A 24,995-nucleotide genomic window follows, 5' to 3' on the forward strand; every position below is an offset into this window, starting at 1 on the left:
GCAGCAGCAGACGTAGTTTTAAAATTTTCATTTTCAGTGCTTGGCCGAGATCCAGAGCCACGACTCGGACTACAACTAACTGTTAAAAAGTGGTAAGAAATAATTCTCTCGTGCGTGTGTCGACAAATGCAAATAATAATCAAAGATCTCATGCTCGAGAAGAAATATTTAGCCGAGCCAAAAATACCAAAAGATTATTTCAGTTCGTAACTTAAATGTAACAGATTTCAAAATTAGTTCCTGAACAATAAGTTTGCTCGGATTAATCTTTATTAACCAACCAATGTTAATAAAGTAATTTAAATTCAAATCTCAACCATTTTAAAGAGCCCACCACGTCACACTATTAATAAATTATTTTACATATATTTTTTAATTGTTAGGCGAGATCTGTTATCGTTCGTTTGTTGTCCCGAAGGCTACTGAGTAGTTTGTTTTCCAGAATTTTACAAGATCAGGGCACCTTAGATGAGTTGAGAGCCCGTATATAACAGAAGTCATCGCCACGCACACGGAATGATCTTGAGCGTGCGCATTGTTCGTGGCAAAGTACCCATTGCGGTGTCTGTCATACAGATAGAAGTTACAGAACAGAATAGCGTTTTAAACACACTATGGGATCAAAAGTATCCGGACACCCTCAAAAACATACTTTTTCATATTAGGTGCATTGTGCTGTCACCTACTTCCAGGTACACCATATCAGCGATCTCAGTAGTCATTATACATCGTGAGAGAGCAGAATGTGGCGCTCCGCGGAACTCACGGGTTTCGAACTTGGTCAGGTGTCACGTGTATCATACGCCTGTACGCGAGATTTCCACACTCCTTAACATCCTTAGGTCCGCTGTTTCCGATGTGATAATGAAGTGGAAACGTGAAGGAACACGTACAGCACAAAAGCGATCTCGATCTCGTCTGTTGACTGACAGAGACCGCCGACGGTTGAAGAGGGTCGTAGTGTGTAATAGGCAGAAATCTATCCACACCATCACACAGGATTCCAAACTGCATCAGGACACACTGCAAGTACTATGATAGTTGGGCGGGAGGTGAGAAAACTTGGATTTCATGGTCGAGCGGCTGCTCATAAACCACACATCAGGCCGGTAAATGCCAAACGACGCATCGCTTGGTATAATGAGCGTAAACATTGGACGATTGAACAGTGGGAAAAACCTTGTGTGGAGTGTCGAATCACGGTACAAAATGTGGCGATCCAATGGCAGAGTGTGGGTATGGTGAATGCCCGATGATCTCATCTGCTAGCGTGTGTAGTGCCAACAGTAAAATTCCGAGGCGGTGGTGTTATGGTGTGGTTGTTTTTCATGGAGGGGGCTTGCACCCCTTGTTGATTTGCGTGGCACTATCACAGCACAGGCCTACATTGATTTTTTAAGCACCTTCTTGTTTCCCAGTGTTTAAGAGCAATTCGGGGATGACTACTGCATCTTTCAACACGATCGAGCACTTGTTCATAATGCACGGCCTATGGCGGATTGGTTACATGACAATAACATCCCTGTAATGGACTTGCCTGCACAGAGTCCTGACCTGAATCCTATATTAAACCTTTGGGATCTTTTGGAACGCCAACTTCGTGCCAGGCCTCATCGGCCGACATCGATACCTCTCCTCAGTGCAGCACTCCGTGAAGAATTGGCTACCATTCTCCAAGAAACCTTCCAGCACCTGATTGAAAGTATGCCCGCGAGAGTGGAAGCTGTCATCAAGGCTAAGGGTGGGCCAACACCATATTGAATTCCAGCATTACCGATGGAGGGCGCCACGAACTTGTAAGTTATTTTCAGCCAGGTATCCGGATACTTTTGATCACATAGTGTATCTTGGAGGAAATGAGGGCGGAGGATCGTTCACATTTTCGCTCAAAAACCTACTACATTTTCGAGTTGAATGAGATTCGCGGACTAATAGCGTGATCGAGGAAAGGTCTCATCCCTTAACTGACACCCACGTGAGCTACCCCGCAACCCCCCAGGCCGGAAACACTGTTTTCGGTGTGGCGCGGGTGATCTCTTTGTGCACGATTGTTCGATTAGACCTTTTCGGGCAGGGACCCTGCACACTGCGCTGTTAGGTATCTTTGTCTTCCGTATTGCCGTATTCGCACTATCGAGGAACCTATCTGCGGCCTTTCAGACTCGGGGAGTTCTCTTTCGTTGCTGGATTATAGTTGATATTTGGAATTTAGCAATTCGTGCAACATCCCTCCCTTGCGAGACGCCGTGTTATGAGTGGGCAGGAGTTTTCTCTTGTGAGGGAGGTGCAAGGGAGATCGTCTATTTCTTCATAGCCTATTAAGTTAATTGTGGGTAAAAACTTGTTTGTTACCCTGCTTCTTTGTTGTGATTTTATTCAACGAACAGACTTGGTGCTCGATTTTAGTAGTAACACCTTCTTCTTAAGTTTTGTCCTTTGGAGAGGATAGTCCTCTGTTCTTGCCGTACCACTAACAATGTTAATTCTCTTGAAATAGGGTATTTCGAGTTTGAGCTTGGTTTCCTTAGTAGAAATGGGGCCAAGTGGTTACTGGGCATTTAAGGCACTTCCGTGATGTTCTTAATCAGTTGGGATTAACGCACAAGATTCAATAAAAATTAGTTTGGTTGATGATATTTCTAGACATAAAGCCACATATCTATCGTCCCCTCAGAGGATGAGGATAGTGCAACAAAAGATTAATGGCATGCTTCGAGATGGGGTCATCGTGCCATCAACTTCATCATAAGCTTTTCCTGCATTTTTTAATGCCAAAGGGCAAGGCAAGGATTACCTCCCAGTGATCGATTACACAGCAGTTAACAGAAGAGTCATTCTGGAATCGGTGCCGCTCCCTGGCCTTCACAATTGTTTCATTTGGTTTTCTGGGGCTCGTTATTTTACGGTGCTTGATCTTAATAAAGCTTCTTATTACATATCTTCGACGGATGATTCCAAGCATGTTACTGCACTTTGTACCGATTGAATCTTTATGAGTTTAATTGGATGCCTTTCGTGTTGTCTACCGGTGCAGCCGTGCTCTCCAGACTTTTAGATCATGTCCTGGACGATCTAAAATTTAGCTGTGTTCATAACTTCCTGGACGATGTTGTGGTGTATAGCCGTTCTTTTGATGACCATTTTTGGCACCTTGGGTAGGTATTACTCATGCCTCGAGCGACCAGATTGTCAGTTAAGCCGTCAAAGATTACATTGGCTACGAAGCAAATTTCCTTCTTGGGGAAGCTGGTGTCAGGTGATGGAATTAGGATAGACCAGGAACACAACTCCGGAAATTTCCTCTCCCAAGGATTAAAGGTTCATTGGCACCGCCAATTTTTTCAGGAAGTTCGTTCCCACTTTTGCCCAACTAAACGCTCCCCTAAACAGTCTCCGCAAAAACAGGAAGCCCTTTGTCTGGGGCAGAGCCAACAAGCTGCTTTCGAGGATGTTAAGACTGCCTTTCAAAATTCTCCTGTGCCAGCCAATCCCGACTTTGACAAAAGGTTTATTGTCCAGAACGATACGTCTGAAGCTGACGTCGCGGCTGTGCTCCTGCAGGGGGACTGTGGGGAGAGGCGCCCACTTGCTTACGGTCTGAGGAAGTTAACAGTTGCCAAACTCAAATAATCCATCTATGCGTGTGAGGCCTTGGCTGTCCTGTTCGCCCTCGAGATGCTTAGATTCTAATTCGAGCACAGAGAATTCGATCTAGAGATAACAAAGCCTTGAGCTGGGTTTTGGCGAGGTCTAGAAAGACAGGTAGAATTGTTGTATGGGAGGATCGCATAACTGCCTTCCATTTCCGGGTTCATCATATTAAGGGCTCTGATAACTAGGTCACCGATGTACTTAGTCATATGTTGCACGAAGGTATTGAGGAAGCAGGAAAGCTCTCGTTACCGCCAGAGGCTTCTGTTTGTAGTATTTTGGCTGAGATACCTGAGCTTTTCGGCGATTTTAAGTCCAAGCAACATCAGGGCTTTCATTTAGTGCCTATTAGGAAGAGGTTCTTGGTGGGAAGTAAGTGACAGGTTCTTTGTTAAGGAAGGGCATAGTTTGTGAGGAGGTCGGAAAACCCGCTGACGTAAAGATTTGCTCGTTCATTCGGTGTTGCGTTATTTTTATGATTCATTGCTGGAAGGTCATTTAGGAGTTTATAAGATGCAACAGCTGTGATGTGGCCGTCATTGTATAAGGATATCCGTTGGTTATTCGGTGAGTACAGGTAGTGCAAGATAGGTAAACTCAGTCATAGCTCACGCAAGGGGCTTTTGCAATCCGAGAGGGAGCAGCATCCTGCTGACAAATTATTTATCGATTACGAGGGTCCCTTTCCCCTTCCCCGTACCAGGGAGGGGGGCAGTGGGGGATCGTTTCATATTTGTTGTGGTCGACGCCTTCTCCCGATTCGTTTGGCTTGTCCCTAGTAGGGGTGTTACCGCTTCCGCTACCGTCCATCATCTGTCTTCTTCTCGTTTGGACCACCTAAGGCTCTAGTCAATAATAACACTCTCGGCTTTACGTCCAAGCAGTTTAAGCTCTTCTATTTTGGTAATGCAGCTAAGCACATCACCACCACCCCCTATTATTCTCAACCATCCTTCGCCGAAAGAGTGAACAGGAACTTAAAGGCCGCGCTTATAATTTCCCACGCCAAGTCTCAGACAAAGTGGGACGGCTCTCTTCCTTGGATTAATTTGGCTTTCAACTGCGACCAGCATGACGCTTCCAGGGCTCTGCCTGCTGATCTTATGTTTGCCTATCCTCGTAATTCTCCTTTAGCAAATTCATGGAACATGATCTTTTGCCTGACGTTAGATAGAACTGGAATAGGGGCACGAGGAAGATAAAGTTAGCTCATCGACGACAGAGGCGTTACAATCGAGGGAGGCAACCTTTTCAAGCTAATGTAGGGGATAATACGCTTGTCCGTAATTTTAATGTCGGTGGACGAAGGGAAGGCGGTATTTCAAACACAAAACTCGCACCGCGATTTATAGGGCCTTGTTCAATTATTAGGGTACTGAGTCCAATTAACCTGTTGCTTCGTAATCCCGCTACCGGTAGGACTCCCAGTGTCCACGTTAGCCAAGTTAGCAGGCGAGATAATGTTCCTCGCCTCTGCTTAGAATATGGTGGTAGGGGGACTTCCGGTTTGAGTGGTGGGAGGTTGAGCCATGCTGGCTCGTATCGATATCTGCTTCGCGGCCTACTGGCGTGAATTCACCGTTCTGGCGCGCCGCGAGGTGGCGCGACTGCACGCCGTTGCGGGTTCTGCAGTGACCTTTAAATCCAGTAATCCTCTCCGGGGAGAGGTAGAGGCGGCTTGTATTGAAATAGTATGTTGCCTTGTACGCTGGAACCGGTAGGGTGGAAGATTGTTCTATGGGGAATATAGAAAGCTCGATGTTTGGAAAGGTGTTTTCCTGGTACAATCCATTCGTACACTAAGTGGATCAGCCCACGGCATACCTGGTGGTGTACGCTGAATTACCTTGGACGCCGTGCGCCTCCTGCTAGAGTCTACAGATTCCTCGTACGTTTGGCGAGATGCTCAGTCGCTTGGTTGCGGATGCCGCGAGTTGTTTTACGGTGGGCCAACTCTGCCTTCCCCTTGCATCGTACTGCCCTCCGGCATTATATTAAAGCTAATGTGAGTTTCAGTTAAAGCCTTAAGGTTTCACAAAAATGGCTCTGAGCACTATGCGACTTAACTTCTGAGGTTATCAGTCGCCTAGAACTTAGAACGAATTAAACCTAACTAACCTAAGGACATCACACACATCCATGCCCGAGGCAGGATTCGAACCTGCGACCGTAGCGGTCGCGCGGTTCCAGACTGAAGCGCCTAGAACCGCACGGCCACTCCGGCCGGCAAAGGTTTTACATTTATAGTTATTCACCTATTAAAGTCTTTGCCACTCTAAGCAAAATAATTTGTATAAGCTCCTCTGCAACTCGTGATCAGTGTCCTTCACAGTGACCTTACTGTGTGTTTAAGGTTATTGTACTGAGCAAAAGGTTTCCGGGCACGTCATTGTTGTTTAATATTTTCTCCTCCCGGAGTACTAGTGGCATACGGGTTTGTGCCCAATCGCGCTTAATCCTCGTTATTTGTTCCACGTATGTTCATGTTTTAGTTACGGTTTAGATGCTTGGCCTGGCCAGATTCTCAAGTTGTTTATTGAGTCCGTTAATAAGGAGAATTGCTCGACATTGCCCTGTCTGACTCTGAGGTAATCCGTGCCGGCCGCTGTGGCCGAGTGGTTCTAGGCGCTTCAGTCCGGAACCGCGCGGCTGCTACGGTCGCAGGTTCGAATCCTGCATCGGGCCTGGATGTGTGTGATGTCCTTAGGTTAGTTAGGTTTAAGTCGTTCTAAGTCTAGGGGACTGATGACCTCAGATGTTAAGTCCCATAGTGCTTAGAGCCATTTGAACCATTTTTGACTTCTTTCGTCTCTGGCCTTACGTTCATGCCTCAAAACCCAAACATTTTCGAGGTGCTATTTGATCTTCCTCATTATCTGTCAAGGCAAGTAATTGTAACTATTTTCAGTTTAATTCGTGTTGCAAATTGTATTAAATTTGGTTTGTCTCTTTTTAGAGCTTTTACTGGATCAATTTGTTTAGCCTAATACATAATTTACTGGACAGTCGAATTCTAGCTTAGTGGTCAGCAAGTTGATTCAGTTTGTTTTTAAAAATTTATCATTTAATAAAATCTAATTGAAGGGGCTTAGGTGTCTATTTACCTTGCGCTTCCTTTGCTGAAGCGTCTATTTATCTTGTGCTTCCTTTGGTGAAGGACTATTGTGTCTGTATTACTGTTTGATTTGGACCTGTGTGCCGCGCGGGGTAGCCGCGCGGTCCAAGGCGTCCTGTCACGCTTCGCGCGGCTTCCCCCGTCGGAGGTTAGAGTCCTCCCTCGGGGTGTGTGTGCTGTCCTTAGTGTACGTTAGTTTAAGTTAGATTAAGTAGTGGGTAAGCTTAGAGTTTGGTCCCATAAGATCTTACCACAAATTTCCAAAATTTTTTGGACCTGTCTTGCTAAGGCGATTCCTTCGCTGGGCTGTTTCCTATGGTTTCGGGGCCTGGGGGACCCAGCACTGGATTGGCTGCCTATTGCCGCGTGCGTCTGTTCGGCGCGGCGCGGCGCGACTCCGGCATGCCATTTGTGGGGTAGCGCGACATTTCACAGCGTCGCTTGCCTCTGTGGGTACCTTTCACGCCTCTTCGTAAGGACGATATTTATGGTGACGCAGAACACGAACAACACTACTCTGGCTCAAGCCAGATCCCCTTGCGGTTTGACGCGAACTAACACAAGGATCTCGAACCACAGTGGCACGAGTACCAATTTCCGTTTCCTCATTAGTAACATTCCTTTGCCGGATATGTTTCCGATGCGTTAAAGATACAGTTATCCTCAATTTATCATACACATATTTAAATGGACGACGGGTACGGTGAATACGTTGAGGATATCTTTCAGCGTAAAAGTCTCTAGCTCACACTGTATTTGGTTGGCTACCTCCGTAAATGAGAAGCATATCGACTTGTTCATCGAAGGAATACATCATTCGACGATACTAGTCTTACCGTTCCTATTAGTGTTGTACTGCGAAACCGTCGAATGGTGTTTACATGTCAATGGCACGTTAGACGGATACGCCTTATTCGGGTAATATTTACTATTTGCACGATATACGAGCAGTAATTGGTTCAAATGGCTCTGAGCACTATGCGACTTAACTTCTGAGGTCATCAGTCGCCTAGAACTTAGAACTAATTAAACCTAACCAACCTATGGACATCACACACATCCATGCCCGAGGCAGGATTCGAACCTGCGACCGTAGCGGTCACCCGGCTCCAGACTGCAGCGCCTAGAACCGCACCGCCACTCCGGCCGGCCGAGCAGTAATTGTCAGAGCATGTGCCTCGATAAGTGCCGAAGTGATAAGGAATACCACTCAATCCATGATAAGAAGATTGCGGAATTGCATTGATACCAATGGTCATCACTTCGAACACCTTCTGTAAATGGACGTTCACGCCATCTTTTTTGACCTTCGTTGACCAAAGACCATACTGTTACACATCATTCGATTCGTTTCGATAGCCGCTATCAGAAAATAAGTACCAAACTATAGCATCCCATATAAAAAAACAAAGTTGACCCTCATATCTCTGACGCGACCCCACCTATGAACAAAAAACTAACGTTAGATTATGGCCCCCGTTGTCCAATGCAACATTTGTCCCACTAATTTCAGCTACTATCATACTTTCGGAGGTATTCTAGGTGGCAACAGTCAGTGACTCAACCTGTATATTCATTTCTTCAATTATTTTCTAATTTCGAAATCTGGCGGCTCTCTTTAATGCTCTTACAAATCTCTTCTTTGTTGCCTGTATTCGACTTCCCTTCCGTAACATTTAGCCACTTGTGCCAGAGTACCTCACGTACTGAGATTCTGTGTAACCCCTTGATCGTTAACACTGGTGCATTCCTGTGATATTAAGGACTTACTACCCTTCACTCGAACACTTGTTACACAATTGCATTTGCTAAATAATTCATTCTCTTACAAGGGACCTTTCTTAAATATTGTTGCACTGAAATTGTTTCGGGGTCCACTGTTAACTTGGTATGGCTTTAACTACAATTGTAAGTTTTTTTACCTGTTTGATTTTGTTAAATTCACAAGTTATTCAGCATCTAATATTTGTACAGCGTGTTATATGTCAATTCTGTATTTCTTCTAATTGTCATTCAGCACTGCATCAAGTAAGAATTTTAGTTGTTTGATGCTCCCTTTAAAAAGAATTGGATTGTGAAGCATAATATTAAAACTTGTAATGTCCTTAACTATTTTACAATTGGTCGAATTCTTTGGGGCAAATTAGCCCTTTTTCAACTGTGATTATTTTCTTTTAAAAAATCAAGTTGTGAGAAATGATGAGTGATGTCATACCGAGTGCTTAGCCTTCCACGAGGAGTTTCAGTGTTTATTCTACTCCCGGTGATTTCATGAGCGTAAACAACGAGACTCTCCAGCCTCGTTCGAGGTCATTTAGAAGCGTGTAGTACGCCATTGGCAACTGGAACAAGTGCTGACCTGTGTACGGCAAGTAGAACGGCCGACAGCGGCACAGCGTAGTGATGGACCTGATGCGGCAGCTGACGAAGCAGTCGCTCTGCGAGTAGTCCATGCCCAGGCGCTCCTGCAGCTCGTCCTCGAAGAGGCAGCGGCGCTTCTGAGGGCTGAAGGAGCGCACCTCGCCCGTGGCGGCCACGGTCTGCGCGGACAGCCGGATGAAGAACTCGCGGCGCGGCCCCAGCAGCTTCTCCACCAGGCCGCCGCTCGACGCGTCCGCGAAGTCGCCGGGCTTGAACAGCAGCAGCTGCCGCCCCGCCCCCACCACCTGCTGTCAGCCTTCCTCGGTCCAACACATGGAATGTATTCGTTGGGGTAAGAACAGGATAGCACAGGCCAAGCCAACATCTGCATTTCCGAAGTGCGCTAGCGCAGTCGAGTCTACCAAGTGTTCAAATGGTTCAAATGGCTCTGAGCACTATGGGACTCAACTGCTGTGGTCATCAGTCCCCTAGAGCTTAGAACTACTTAAACCTAACTAACCTAAGGACATCACACACACCCATGCCCGAAGCAGGATTCGAACCTGCGACCGTAGCAGCAGCGCGGCTCCGAACTGGAGCGCCTAGAACCGCACAGCCACCGCGGCCGGCCAACCCAGTGTTCCGGCTTCCCTCACCACTGTGCTATTCCCAGCAGATGTTTGAGTGAGACGAATATTTGCTGAAGGCTATACACTCGGAAAACTTAGGAAGATGTGTTCCCAACGGAGGTACCCTCCGCCACGCACCGTATGGTGGATTGCGGAGTATGTATGTAGATGAAGTGCGGCTACTTCTAAGAGACGACTATTGCAGCTTACTTTTATAAGCAGGCGTTTGTCATGTGTGTCTATTTTCAACTTTTTATTTTTCTGCCAAAGCAATTACTTTTATTACTCGATTAAATAAATATGTTAGATAGTGCTAATATGGTGAGCAGAACTACAGAAAGCATTATATACAGGCATTTAACAGTACGTTGTGATGTTTATAAACTTATAGATATTTCTATTTCAGAATATGTAATAATTCTGGAACTATGATTCATGATACAATCAAACACGTGGAGTTACCAGATTATAATATGTTTAACGCGACGCTCGTGGGACACAGTCAGTTCCGTAACAGAAGAAAAAACGTTCACACACAATTGAACCAAGAACCGGAATAATTTTAGGGGACTGTCTGTGCAGTCGAGGATATTGTTTTTCGGGTAATATTTTATAAAAGTCTTATAAATTCTTGGAGTCGACAAACAGATCGTTGAGCTGGGTGCTCAACGTACACCTGTCACCTCAAGTCGGAAGCAGCAAATAGCGAAAGTGGTTTGACAAATAAATCGATATGCGTCTTCAGTCGTGCAGGTCCACAGATGACTGCCTTGAGTTTTGGAAAGTGTTTCATGTCATAAACTAGGAGATGCTTTTCCCATGGGAATGGGCCGACTGCAGCACATACTCCAACAGTGAGGTACAAAAACGGGGCTCTACATCTAAACAACTCAGCAAATTCGGCAGAGTAGCCGGGACTCAGACGACAAAAAAGAAGATGAATGACACCAGAGCCGTGTTCAATTTGACTGGAAAAGAACTGGACGCTGCCACAATCGCAATCCTCAGAAAAAGACTGAATTTCGCCCCCGTCCCCAGAACGATTCCGATACGAGGCATTATCAGCGGCGTGGAAGAAGCAGTACGAGGGCTTCCAAAGGAGGAGGCAGAGGAATTCAGACGGGAAACTTGCAGAATTATCTAGAGATCTCGATTACCTAAAAACAACATATCTGCGGAAGAACGAGCAGCTCTCCGGTCCCTTAGAGATGATCCTGGTATAACGGTCCTACCAGCGGACAAAGGGATCGCTACAGTGCTATTAAGTACTGCCGAGTACCGGCAGAAAATAAACCTGCTGCTACAAGACGAGGCCTAGAAGAGGCTGAGGAAGGATCCAACCCCGACTGAAGAAGGATCCAACCCCGACGATGAGTAGAAAGACGATAGCCCTACTGAAGAAATCTGACTTACCTGAGCCAATGAAGAAGCGCCTGTACTCCAGAGCGTCAGCGATACCACGCCTCTATGGACTCCCCAAGATCCATAAGGAAGGGGTACCTCTGAGACCGATTGCGGACTCCATCAACTCTCACAGTTACGAACTTGCTAAATACCGAGCGACACTGGTCAAATCCCTTGTGGGTCACTGCAGCCACCATGTGAGAGACTCAGCCGAATTCGTAAAAATACTCAGGAACATGCGACTACAAAGGGAGGGCCTACTCGTGAGCTTTTCACGAAAGTACCCCTTCAAGACTCCTTGGCACTTTTAGCCCAGCACTATGAACCACAAACAGTCTGCCTCTTCGAACATACACTAACAACCACCTACTTTCAGTGCAACGGGGAATTCTTCGAGGAGATCTACGGTGTGACTATGGGCTCCCCATTGACTCCTGCGATTGCAAACCTCTGTATGGAACATTTCGAGAAAGTGGCTCTTAAAACTGCCAGACAGAAACCAAAGCTCTTCTTTCGCTATGTCGACGACACTTCTGTCATGTGGGGACATGGCAAAAAGGAGCTAGATGAGTTTCTGGAACACTTAAACAGCATCCATCCGAACATCAAATTTACAATGGAAATGGAGGAAAATGGATGCCTCCCCTTCCTTGATATTTTAATTAAGAGGAAGGCAGATGGTTCACTAGGCCATGCAGTTCATAGGAAGAACACACACACAGACCTATACCTTCATGTAACAAGCTACCACCATCCAGCACAAAGACAAACAGTACTGACCACCTTGGTACATACGGCGCGCGCCGTCTGCGACAAAGACAGCCTACCATCCGAGCTGCAACACCTGAGGGAAGTCTTCCAACAAAATGGCTACAGTGAAACGCAAGATCAACAGGGCGCTTAAAAGGAAGAAGGAAGCAGTGAGAACCCTAGAAGAAGATGATGAAGAAGAAAAGGACAAACGGCTCTCGTTCCCTCCGTAAGTGGGTCCGCTCTCGGCCAAAATTGCACGACTTCTGGGCAAATACAGTGTCAAAACCATTCCCCGACCACTACCGAAGACGAGGGAGCTCCTAGGTTCTGCCAAGGACGCGCTGAACCTTAACAAGCCAGGAGTATGCAGCATACCATGCGAATGCGGAAAACAATAAATTGTGCAAACACAGCGCTGTATATCTAAACGCCGCGAAGAACATATCAGATGTGTGCGACTAGGTCGCACAGAAAAATCAGGCATAGCAGAACACAGCATAAATGAAGAACACACCAATTTCGAAAACACGAAGGTACTGTGCCGAGCATCTGGCTTCTGGGAAAGCGTTATCAAAGAATTCATAGAAATAAGGATTCGCGACAATCTGGTCAACAGAGATGAGAGATACCAACTCAGCGCAGCATGGAACCGTGCGACAGCGGCAATCCGTCGGGAGCGCGCCCGTCAACGTCCTCCGCGGCGGACGCAGACAGAATGTTTACACCGAGAACCGAACGCGGCCGCCGGGGGCGACCGCCATCCCCACCACCGCGCCCACGCCGCTGGTCCACCGCAGCCACCCGAGGTCTAGTGGAGGGGGGTGACCACGCATATAAATAGCCCGCTCTCCGCGAATCTCGACACTTCGCCAGAAGATGGGTAGTATGACACTTCCCGAAACGTCGCGAGATATCAACACCACCACCCGGCTGGCGACCCGAGAAACCTTCATCAGTGATTCTTCCTCGTGCCACCATTGAATGAAACAGGAAGAAAGTCCAATGTATTGTACAAAAAGGTTGATCCTGTGAGAATCTACCAAAACCTCGAACATTCCATGCATTTGTCCCTCCTGGAGGAGCCGGCTGTTCTGACCACGGCACTGCGACACGTGGTGCGTGTAGGGCACAAGTGTGGGCGTAAAGTCACCTTCTCGGCCATGGAGGTTGTTGATAGAATAGAGTTGAAGACTATGAATCTCCCCACTGACTTCGGCGCCCTGCGTGGCCTTGTGAAGAAGGTTTTTGAAAGACGAAATGAAACATTCGATCTAGATGAAATTTACAATCAGTCTGTCCTATCCAACAGAAAAATAGCTTTCGATTGGAGAAAGACCTTTCCGGAATCATATGTCCATACATATTTCCCATGACAACAGCGATTCAGATAGAACAGTTAAATGTACATAATAGTAGGCTGGTCATGCAGGAGCTTCGGAGGGGGTGGAGGAGATGAGCCTTGAAGTGCCCTGTCTGCGAGAGCCATATTCTCTTGCAGGGAATATACCATTTTCCGCTGTAAACTGGATAGTAGTAAGCTCTGGGGATGACCCGAAGGCCACCATTATAGTAGTTAACAAAGCGTTAAGAATCACAGTGCTTTCACATCTCTCCGATGATCACTGTAACGTCGTAGAGCTCCAGTCGCCAGTAGGCATCACATATCTGGTTAACATGTACTTCCAGTACGGAACCAATATAGAAGTATACCTTGACCAACTAGTCCAGGTATATACGGCGCCCAGGGAGCGCAAGATTGTAGTGGTGGCAGACGTGAATGCTTAATCTCTCCCCCCCCCCCCCCCGCCCCGCCCTCTCTTTATGGCACAGTGGCACTCGGGATGAAAGAGGCGAAAAAATGGAGGATACCATCACGTCCTGTTGCTTATCGCTAATAGGTCAGGAAACCCCCATCTACACTTGCGGAGGGGGTGAGGACACGAACATTGACATCACGTTAATGTCAGCTAACATTGCTGGCAATATTCAAAATTGGATGGTCGGAGACAGGGACCACAGGTGACCACAACCTAATCCCTTTTACGCTCTCTGACAGAGAGTGGCGCTGGGACATAGGGTGGGAAGTGCAGCTCAACTGTAACAGAACAGAAGGGAGCGCCTTGCAAGAGTGTTTGATGTCCCGATATGACCGGAAGGTGACGAAGACATCAACAGACACCCCGAAGAACTGGTGAGTGCACTCACCAGAGCGGTGAGGGCAGCTGTACCAACCAGGAGGAGAGCCTAGAGGCCTCTCTGTCACCATGGTCTGCGGAATTACGGCAGATGCGTCAGTCGGTCAGGAGGGCGAGGAGGTACTACCAGTGAAGTGTCGTCTGGGCAGAAAAACAACGTCGGTAGCGAATTATAGAGACGCCAAGTAGCAGTTCAGAAAGAGATGAGAACAGTTAGGCTACAGAGCTGGGAAAAATATGTGCAGAGCCAATTGGCTATTGATCCCTGGGGCACTCCCTACAAGATAGTAAGAGAGAAAATCCAGTCGCCACATGTGCTCTCCACCGTCAGGGATGGGAACCGGATGACGGCATTTTGGCAGGAAACTGCTGAGGTCCTCCTCCGATCCCTATTCCCTGACGATAAAGTAGGATACAGAAGAGCAAAGCCTAATTGGGCAGGCAGTTCAGGGAGAGTATGTGAACAACACTGTTGCGTATCCGCTCTCCGAGGAAGAACTTGCGGCACATATAAAATCATTGAAGAGAGGCAAGGCCCCAGGACCAGACGGCATTGTAGCAGAAGTAGTTCAGTACCTCTCTCCTCAACTGGCAACACCTCTGACAAGAATATACAATAAGGCATTGGAAACAGGCCAATGTAGTGATCATCAGGAAAAGCCAGAAAAAAGATCCAAAAGAAGTAAAATCCTAAGACCAATCTGTCTGTTGGACCTGCTGGGCAAATTGGTAGAGCGGTTGCTAGCTGACAGACTGACGGCACACGAAGTGCTGTGTGGGATGAGCAACAGGCAATTCGGCTTTTGGATGGGGCGATCTGATGCAATTTCCCAGGCGGCCGAGGACTGTAGGTCGTCCCCACACAAGTACAAAGTTGGCACCATGGTTGGCACCAGAGGCACTTTTGACAACCTGTGGGGGCCTTCGCTCTTCTCCTGCTTGCGGGAGAAAGAGTGTCCTGGACCGCTATATGGCTGTCTCGGGAGCCATTGTATGGAAATGGAGGTCTGGCTATCGTCCCCTAGCGGGTGAGTTAGCAAAAAGATTACGAAGGGGTGTCCTCACGGCTCTGTCCTGGGACCAGGGAATCTTCTGGGTAATGTAAGCCGACATAATATAAGAATTTAGAGGTCACACAATCCTGGCGTCATGAAAGAGACTCACTGACAATGAATGTTTTGTGCCATTTCCGTCAACAAAGTTTACGAAAGTTTCTTTTTTTGCGAGGAAACCTGCGACAGTATTTAATAGCTGGACATACTGCGAAATTGTCTGTTTCCGATGATTTTATTTTTGTGCATGATGGTGCTCCGCCTCATTTTCACCCTAAGATGCGGCGTTATGTTAACAATGCCATCCCACAACGTTGGACTGTTCATTCTTTTGGGACTCCCATATATCCAGACCTCACACACTGCTATATCTGGGGTACATGAAAGATAAAGTCCCACCCATGGCAACTACTCCTCAAGATCTGAGAAATCGAGTTGATGAAGCTATCGATTTAGTAAGCAGGGATCTGTTGATTCCTGCATGGAATGAAATGTACAACCGTTTCAGTGTTTCTCGAGTGCTCATGTTGAGTGTATGTTATAGTTTCTGTATGAACAGAAAACTTTAAACCTTCCTCTATCCTGTGACATGCATAATGTGTTACTTTTTTGCACAGTTTGCCTGTAACAGACAACTGAAATCAGTTCTTTATTTTTGAGGCGCCGTGTAGACGCAGATGTAGACATCGAGTATGTCTCACCAAATGCTCCGGAAGGTGAAAGCATCGAACACGTGTGTCTGAAGTTCACGGTAGTCAGACAATAATATCAAGCTTCACAAAACAGCACAAAGAAAAACATTGATCTCCATCGAAGAACTTGAATGACGGTTGCTAACAGTTTTACAGCTCGTTAGACTTAAAGCCACGAAGCGAGAAACACACACTGAGGGCGAGACCGAGCACGCAGCACTCTTAAATGTGGCAAGTGGGGCGTGGCACACACTCTAGCGCGACGCGACAGCACTCGTTTCAAGATTACAACGTGCAAAGATACAGTAGAGCGAAGATTTCTATCGGAAGCAGGTTGACGAGCCGACAAACTGCTCAGGATCCAATGAATGTGCCTTCATTTTTCGCCGCTCTTGTCTCTATCATCAAGGACAACGTCAGAACTGCCCCTCTGGTGCATTTACCTTTCCAAAAATCAAAGTGATGTCATCCAACAAATGCACAACGAAAATTAATAATATATTCTCTGAATTCGTTAGGTGGTGAAGTACAGAATATCCAAGAGTTCTCACGCTACCAGACACGATAGAAATGTTTTCCAAACTGTGCACCAAGGCGCGCCACAGCACTGCTGCAAGACTGCACTGATAATATTGCAATATTAGATACATTCTGCAACAATAACGGATGCAGAGTGGTCGAACAAAAATCCATTGTCTTATGTTTACCATCTGTTGTAAGGTACGGGTCAATCAATTCTTATCGATGTAGTTACAAACACGAGGTCCATTCAATAAGTAATGTAATACGCTTTGTCCCCGCCCAGATTCGGTTGAAAAAATGCGGAATTTGTTATGCGACATTGTGGATTATTGCCGCTTCAGCCGGTACAGTCTCTTGAAGTTCCGAAAGGTGGCGGTACTACTAGCAACCTTCAAAATGGCGTCTGTAACGGAGGTGCTTTCCAAGAAGAGAGCTGCAACTGAGTTTCTTTTGGAGAAAAACTAGAGCATCGCCGATATTCGCAGACACTTGCAGGATGTTTCGGAGATCTGGCAGAGAACAAAAGTACGGTTAGTCGTCGGGCGAGGCGTCTTTCTTCATTGCATCAAGCTCGCGCATATCTGTCCGGTCTCTCGCGTGCCGGCCGGCCGCACGCAGCTGTGATTCCTGCAATGCTGGAACGTGCGGACACTCTCATTCGAGGTGATCGACGAATCACAATCAAACACTTCGCTGCTCAACTGTCCGCCACTGTCAGTAGAAACACACTCGTCCACCACTTTCTGTACTCAAAGTTCTATCCCCGCTGGGTTCAGCGTGTTCGTTGCGATAAAAATGCAAACGAACTTCTTCTCCATGACAACACGAGGCCTCTCACAAGTCTGTGCATCCGAGAGGAGCTCACAAAACTTTACTGTTCTTCCTCTTCCACCCTGCATCCCGGACCTCGCACCTTCCGATTTCCATCCGTTTGGTCCAATGAAGGGTGCAGTCCGTGAGATGTAATATGTGGATGATGGGGAGATATTGATGCAGTATGATGTAGGTTCCGACGTCGATCAGTGGAGTGCTACTATGCGGGCTTATAGGTCCCCCACTAAAGTGGCATAAGCCCGTAGCACTGAACGGAGATTATGTTGGGAAAAAAAAAGGTTTTGTAGCCAGAAGAGTGGGAAACCATATGGTGTATTGGAATCCTGAATAAAACCATCCTGCTTTCAAAGAAAAATGTATTTCATTGTCTATTAAACGGCCCTCGTATGTTATTAATGGAAATGCTGAAAAAACTACGGAAAAAATTAATGATTATGGTATCGATGATTATTTTCCAATGATACAACAGTTTTTAATATCTAAAGGTGCTGTTTGTCTTAAAATAAAAGATCTGTTTAGCAAATCACCTGTCTCAGCTTTTCAAACAATTCGAAAAACACTTCGAAGAAGGTAGTATCGACAGATCTGCATGTATTTAAGACTCATTTGAATTTAAATCTTCGGAACCAAATATGTTATAGAATTGTCTTGCCACAGTACATAATGACAAAATCTGGCAGCAAACAAATCCATGACTTTTTGGATATCAGTAAAATATAAATTATTGGCTGTTCAGTGCGACAACTCTATGGAACTCGCCGGCCAGTGTGGCCGAGCGGTTCTAGACGCTTCACTCTGGAACCGCGCAACCGCTACGGTCGCAGGTTCGAATCCTGCCTCGGGCATGAATGTGTCTGATGTCCTTAGGTTAGTTAGGTAAGTAGTTCTAAGTTCTAGGGGACTGATGACCTCAGATGTTAAGTCCCATAGTGCTCAGAGCCATTTGAACCATTTTTTTCTATGGAACTTCATTTCATTTTCAACTTCCTAATTGTGCTAATCTGTGGTTTCGATTGTGGTCGTAATGAAGAGTAAATGACGTGAGAAAATTGTGGGCAGCTGTAGCGAGTCTGATTCCGAGAATTGCTAAGCTGTCTACTTAAAAAGTTCGCCCAACAAATTAATTTCACTGACAATAAATGTGTTCGGTAAACTGTTTGTGAACGAAAGCACATGTTTCATGGATTATTATATTTTTAAACCAATCAACTAATTTAACTGCTAGACCAGTGTTTTCATTTAGGGCGCTGATATTTTAACAATGGCGGATGCCGGAAAAGTCTGTTAACCAATGCACTACAGAGTGGCAGAAAAACACCGTGATGATGCGGTACGTTTACGTAGACTCTCATAACTGAATATTGCTCACAACATTCCCCGACCATACGAATTACAGCCACGTATTTGGTAACACAGCCTGTCATTGTTGCCCGGCAAAGTTTGCGGCAATGAATGTCTAGGCCAGAGGTGTTTACAAGGGGTGCAGTATGGCATCGGAATGGACGAAAGCAAACTAATGGAGGTGAATACGGCACGCTTGCTTTTGCATTTCAAAAGCCCTAGAAATTAACAAGAAATCGAGAAATCAGCTTTGTATACTAGTTCTTTTTCTAAGAAGCCCTAGAAATTAACAAGAAATCGAGAAATCAGCTTTGTAGACTAGTTCTTTTTCTAAGTTAGTGACCTGCTTGCTTAACTGTAACTCGTGAATTGGTGCTGCATATATACTTCTACCAGAATGTTTAAACACGATTTTGAATGAATCATAAAATCATAAAAACCAATATTATTAACAAAGATTGTATACCAGTTTACAACCAGATTACCAATAATGTTTCCGTTTTGGGCTACTGGTGATTTATATGAGAATTTGATGTTAGTCTTCAAAGAGAATTTCTCATCGACATGCCGTTTGTTACCAGATGTTTTCATGGAAGGCCCTAAGAAATTCAGTAGGGTAGTTTGAAATAAAATTGAAATAGTTTTGCTAATTCTTTGTGGTGGTTTACCATTTCAGTAAGAGAATTATGAAAATCATAAATGCAGTACATTTACGACGAGATTCGCAGTACATTTACGACGAGAGTCATGTGACGTGAAAAGTAACGTAAACAAAGACCATAATAAAAAAGACAGCTGATACGTTGCTACCCATGAACGAAGAAACATACCTGATAAGCTTATAAAAACTTTAGAAGTCTTACGAACCCATATAGAATACAATTAGGGCTCGCTGCTGCAAATCTTCCGCTATGACTTAGCATCGAGAAGGTGATTCTCCAAAATGTGGTCTTTATATGCATTACTTTCTGTGTTCCATAGCTCAGGCAGTAGATGTACGAATCATATTTACGTAATTCTGGTTCTCTCTCGTTTCCCCACTTGCACATTCTTGCAAACAACAAACAAATGGACAGCCTCTATATACGAGCACCATCTTCCGAAATGAGGCGAAAAGATATTGTTTCACCACTCAGATTTCGTGACTTGGCAATGAAGCGCTGTCGGCGTCAGAGAGAGGAAGTGAGGCAGAGAGAGAGAGAGAGAGAGAGAGAGAGAGAGAGAGAGAGAGAGAGAGAGAGAGAGAAGCATATACAGTCGAGGACAGAGATACATGAAATATTCTCCACTCTTGGAGGGCAACACCGGCACACCTCGGCCATACATTGGCAAGTAGCTGGGATAGCCTGCTCCATCAGAATATTGCCAGGCCATACCACTATACTGTCGTGCATTGCAGCCATGTTGGATCTACGTTGACAGCAACACTATTTCAAACACACCTTGCCGTGAAATATGGTCCTTGTAAATGTTAATGATAACCTGACGCCATTTAAGAGTAACTAGTAAGACTGCACACGTACCTTGAGCCCACGGGAGGCGATGAGTGGGTATACGTAATCGTGCGTCATGGTGTCGACCAGCACCGTGAGACCCATGTAAGGCCCCGTTGCGTTCACACGTAGTACCTTTCGTATCCGCGCTGACCCCTTCCTGCACATAGGAAGAATTATTGAAAACATCTTCTAACGCGCACGTTAGGTTTAAGTCCACGAAGTGCAAGCTCTGTTGACTATTGTGAATTATCGATGACTAGCTGAGTGCTCAGCATTGTTCGAATATGTAATATTCCAATCTTCCATTAATCCACCTCCCTCTCCTCCCTCTCTCTGTCCACATCCTCCGCCCCCACTCTCTTTTCATCTTCTCCTGCTCTTTCCTCTGTCCAACTCCTCCTACTCTTCTCTATGTCAGTCTGTTCTTCCCTTCTCTCTCTGTCCATATGCTTCTCCCCCTCTGTCCATCTGTTCCTTCTCCATCTGTCCATCTCCTCATCCCCTCTCGAATTCTATCACCTCCTCCCCTCTATTTGTCCATCTCCTCCTCCTCCTACTCCTCCTATCTCTATCCATCTCCTGCTCCTCCTCCTCCTACCTTTGTCCATCTCCTCTGCCCACTCTCCCTGTCCATCTACTCCTCTTCCTCTGTCCATTTGCTCCAATACCCCCTCTGTCCATCCCCTCCTCTTACCTTTCTCTGTCCATTCCTCCTCCCTCTCTCACATTTCCTCCCCCGCGCTCTCTTTGCCTCTTCCTTCCTCCGCCTGTCGCTCTTTCCTAGCTCTGTCCGTCTCATCCTCCCCTTTATCTGCAGCCGTCTCCTCCTTCCCCCACCCTGTTTGTTCATCATCTCCCCCTTTCTTCCCTCTCCACGTTATCACTTTCATCCCAACAGGAGGTTGGTGGTTCTTACTCCCACAGTATTTCATTGCAGATTTATTTACCAAATTGTGTTGAAATCGTTCCATGGGCTTAGGATCAGCTTTTTACCAGTCGCTTTGCCCGTTTACAAATTTCACTTGCATCTCTAAACAATTTCGCCTTGCAGTTTCACCGTCATGCAGCTCAATATTTACGTCTTAGCTCTTGAACTATGTGTTGTACAATGATATATTTTTGTAGGTACATTCAGCGGCATATGTGGGTACTGTCTGTGAAATGTGTTACGAAGAAGTGGTCAATTTAAACATCATGCATGATGCGGCAGCTTTTCAAACATCTCAGTATTTTATGTCTTATCTCCCAAATTATGTGTCGTTGTTGTTGTTGTTGTTGTTGTTGTGGTCTTCAGTCCTGAGACTGGTTTGATGCAGCTCTCCATGCTACTCTATCCTGTGCAAGCTTATTCATCTCCCCGTACTTACTGCAACCTACATCCATCTGAATCTCCTTAGTGTATTCATCTCTTGGTCTCCCTCTACGATTTTTACCCTTCACGCTGCCCTCCAATGCTAAATTTGTGATCCCTTGATGCCTCAGAACATGTCGTACCAACCGGTCCCTTCTTCTTGTCAAGTTATGCCACAAACTCCTCTTTTCCCCAATTCTATTCAATACCTCCTCATTAGTTATGTGATCTACCCATCTAATCTTCAGCCTTATTCTGTAGCAACGTGTCGTATAATGAAAGATTTCTGTAGTAGTAAATAAGTAATAAATTACAATGTCATGCTTCACGCGGCAGTTCGACTGCATGAACAGCGAAAATGCAGTAACTAATAAACTTCTTTCCTTTCACCATTTTTTGTTTGTTGTCAGCGAGAAAATTTTCGTAAAGTTCGTTGCACTTCACTATGTGCTCTAATTCTGAAATATTGAAGGGCTGAAATAAGGATATTCGCGCGTCAGGGATTACGTTGCTTTATCAACCAGACCCTCACCCCTGCGACAAGTAAGTGGCTGTTACCCCCACTACGACACTTCGCAGACTGTAAGTGATATCCGTACCAAGGTTGATTGAAATCGTTCCAGTGCTTTACGAGGGCATGGTGTCTCTCCTAAGAGTCGTGAGGCACATTTTTTATGGTGTTTAAGCAAAAATTTGGAATTTCTTTCTTGCATTGTGTAGCTGGAGTCAGCCCAAACAAATTGCACTCATCAAGTGCTTCATGCCACGCCCTTTGTTAATATAAAGCGTCTGCTTGCTTCCAATTAAAAACAAAATTAACTTTAAACCGGAATTTTACGTGCCCATTCGATAGAGTGGTACAAGATTAGTCTACTTCGATATCGTTTTATCGATATGTATAAAAAGGTCCATAAGACACGGGGAATAAACAGAAACCCAGCAGCGACTCAGTAGCGCTTGACGCTTGGTGGTGGCAGTCAGCTCAGGCGAGGGCGCTGCTTCCGCTACTGGAGTACTGGTTGCTCTTCGAGTTTTAATGTTCCTGCTAATACATATCATTAAAACTAATATCGAAGCAGACTAATCTTGTACCGTTCTATCGAATGGACATGTAAAATTCCGGTTTAAAAACCTTTTGTTTGTAACGGGAAACAAACAGCAGCTTTCCGGCGACGCCGGGCGTCGCATGAAAGACGTGATGAGCACTATTTGTTTGGCCTAACTCCAGTTACACAACGCAAAAACGAAATTGTAGATATCTGCTGAAACACCAGAGAAAATGCGCGTGACGACATTAGGAAACGTAATCTGCACACATACATCCATTTTTGCACTGCTGGCCATTAAACTTGCTATACCAAGAAGAAATGCAGATGATAAACGGGTATTCATTGGACAAATATATTGTACTATAACTGACATGTGATTACATTTTCACGCAATTTGGCTGCATAGATCCTTAGAAATCAGTACCCAGAACAATCACCTCTGGCCGTAATAACGGCCTTGATACGCCACGCCATTGAACAAACAGAGCTTATATGGCGTGTACAGGAACAGCTGCCCATGCAGCTTCAACACGATACCACAGTTCATCAAGAGTAGTAACTGGCGTATTGTGACGAGCCAGTTGTTTGGCCACCATTGACCAGACGTTATCAATTGGCGAGAGATCTGGAGAATGTGTTGACCAGGGCAGCAGTCGAACATTTTCTGTATCCAGAAAGGCCCGTACAGGACCTGCAACTTGCGGTCGTGCATTATCCTGCTGAAATGTATGGTTTTGCAGGGATCGAATGAAGGGTAGAGCCACGGGTCGTAACACATCTGAAATGTAACGTCCACCGTTCAAAGTCCCATCAATGCAAACAAGAGGTGACTGAGACGTTTAACCAATGGCACCCCATACCATCACGCCGGATGATACGCCAGTATGGCGATGACGAATACACGCTTCCGATGTGCGTTCACCGTGATGTCGCCAAACATGGATGCGACCATCATGATGCTGTAAACAGAACCTGTATTCATCCGAAAAAATGACGTTTTGCCATTCGTACACCCAGGTTCATCGTTCAGTACACCACTGCAGGCGCTCCTGTCTGTGATGCAGCGTCAAGGGTAACTGCAGCCATGGTCTCCGAGCTGATAGTCCATGCTGCTGCAAACGTCGTCGAACTGTTCGTGCAGATGGCTGCTGTCTTGCAAACGTCCCCTTCTGTTGGCTCAGGGATCGAGACATGGCTGCGCGATCCGTTACAGCCATGCGGATAAGTCATCTCGACTGCTAGTGATACGAGGCCGTTGGGATCCAGCACGGCGTTCCATATTATCCTCCTGATCCCACCGATTCCATATTCTGTTAACAGTCATTGGATCTCGACCAGTGCGAACAGCAATGTCGCGATACGATAAACTGCAATCGCGATGGGCTACAATCCGACCTTTATTAAAGTCGGAAACGTGATGGTACGCATTTCTCCTCCTTACACGAGGCATCACAACAACGTTTCATAAGGCAACGCCGGTCAACTGCTGTTTGTGTATGAGAAATCGGTGGGAAACTTTCCTCATGTCAGCACGTTGTAGGTGTCGCCACCGGCGCCAACCTTGTGTGAATGCTCTGAAAAGCTAATCATTTGCATATCACAGCATCTTCTTCCTTTCGGTTAAATTTCGCGTCTGCAGCACGTCATCTTCGTGGTGTAGCAATTTTATTGGCCAGTAGTGTATAATATGTATGGATGTAGAAACGTAAGGTAAGCACTGTAACTTATCACAGCTCTAGTTTCTTGATAATGAGAAATAAAACTGGCAGCGCGTACCGAGCACTAAAGTGGAACGCCTTAGTCACGATTAAGCTTTGCAGAGGATTCAGTTGTAATTCAGGTACATGACAGTTAACAAAATTTTTTAACAGCCCAGCGGCTTCTGTCACACGAGAATCCGCTCTCTATGCTTCTTTTCGTGCTGTCCATCGAACCGTTGCTACAACTTTTTAACGAAATATTGCTGTCCTGATAAAGAATGAAGAGGAGACAGTTTCCTTCGAACGGAACGTTGCAATATAGCGTCGCGTCGAGGCCACAGTTCAGAATCAGTGACCGAAAATGCAAAATCCTAAACATCAGAGGATTCGACAACCAAGATAAACCGTGGATACGAGCTGTGACAGTCATAAAAAGCTCGGAGTCATCTTAGACAGGTGCTCTCTAAAGATGACAAATAACAAACAAAATACAGGAAGCAATTATGGAAAATAATTGGCGCGCTGTTGAACACAATTGAAAACATTTGAATGATATAGACTTAAGTATTCTTCAGAGCATACTACGTCGCGCTTTTCTTTCCAATTCTTAAAATACATAGCAACCGGATAACTAGCAGATACATTTGGAAGGTAAACACACTCAAGCTGTCGTATGACACTCTGGTCTACTCGAGGGAATCTGGTGGGCTGGAACTTGTTCACAGCGATAGAAAAACAACGGTGTTGTTCCCCAAGAAAATAATAACACTGCCAAACGAAGGTCCAAGCAGTATCACGACATAGCTTTTCCAAAGGTACGCCAAGCTAGTATGCATCCTCCGATCGACAT

The 24,995-nt window shown here is 45.7% G+C and overlaps 1 protein-coding gene across 1 annotated transcript in view; it reads right to left on the reverse strand.

Moving 5' to 3' along the window:
• The window catches only part of LOC126183549 (sodium channel protein Nach), a 259,499-nt gene that overhangs the window by 164,224 nt on the left and 70,280 nt on the right, over positions 1 to 24,995 (reverse strand). Inside the window, exons 4-5 of the mRNA XM_049925663.1 lie at positions 20,073 to 20,202; positions 9,126 to 9,411 (exon numbers count right to left, since the gene is read on the reverse strand). Coding sequence (XP_049781620.1) covers positions 9,126 to 9,411; positions 20,073 to 20,202 — 416 coding nt within the window. The remainder of the gene's footprint in view (positions 1 to 9,125; positions 9,412 to 20,072; positions 20,203 to 24,995) is intronic.

This window comes from Schistocerca cancellata, chromosome 1, assembly GCF_023864275.1.
Source record: "Schistocerca cancellata isolate TAMUIC-IGC-003103 chromosome 1, iqSchCanc2.1, whole genome shotgun sequence".
NCBI classification, from domain to species: domain Eukaryota; kingdom Metazoa; phylum Arthropoda; class Insecta; order Orthoptera; family Acrididae; genus Schistocerca; species Schistocerca cancellata.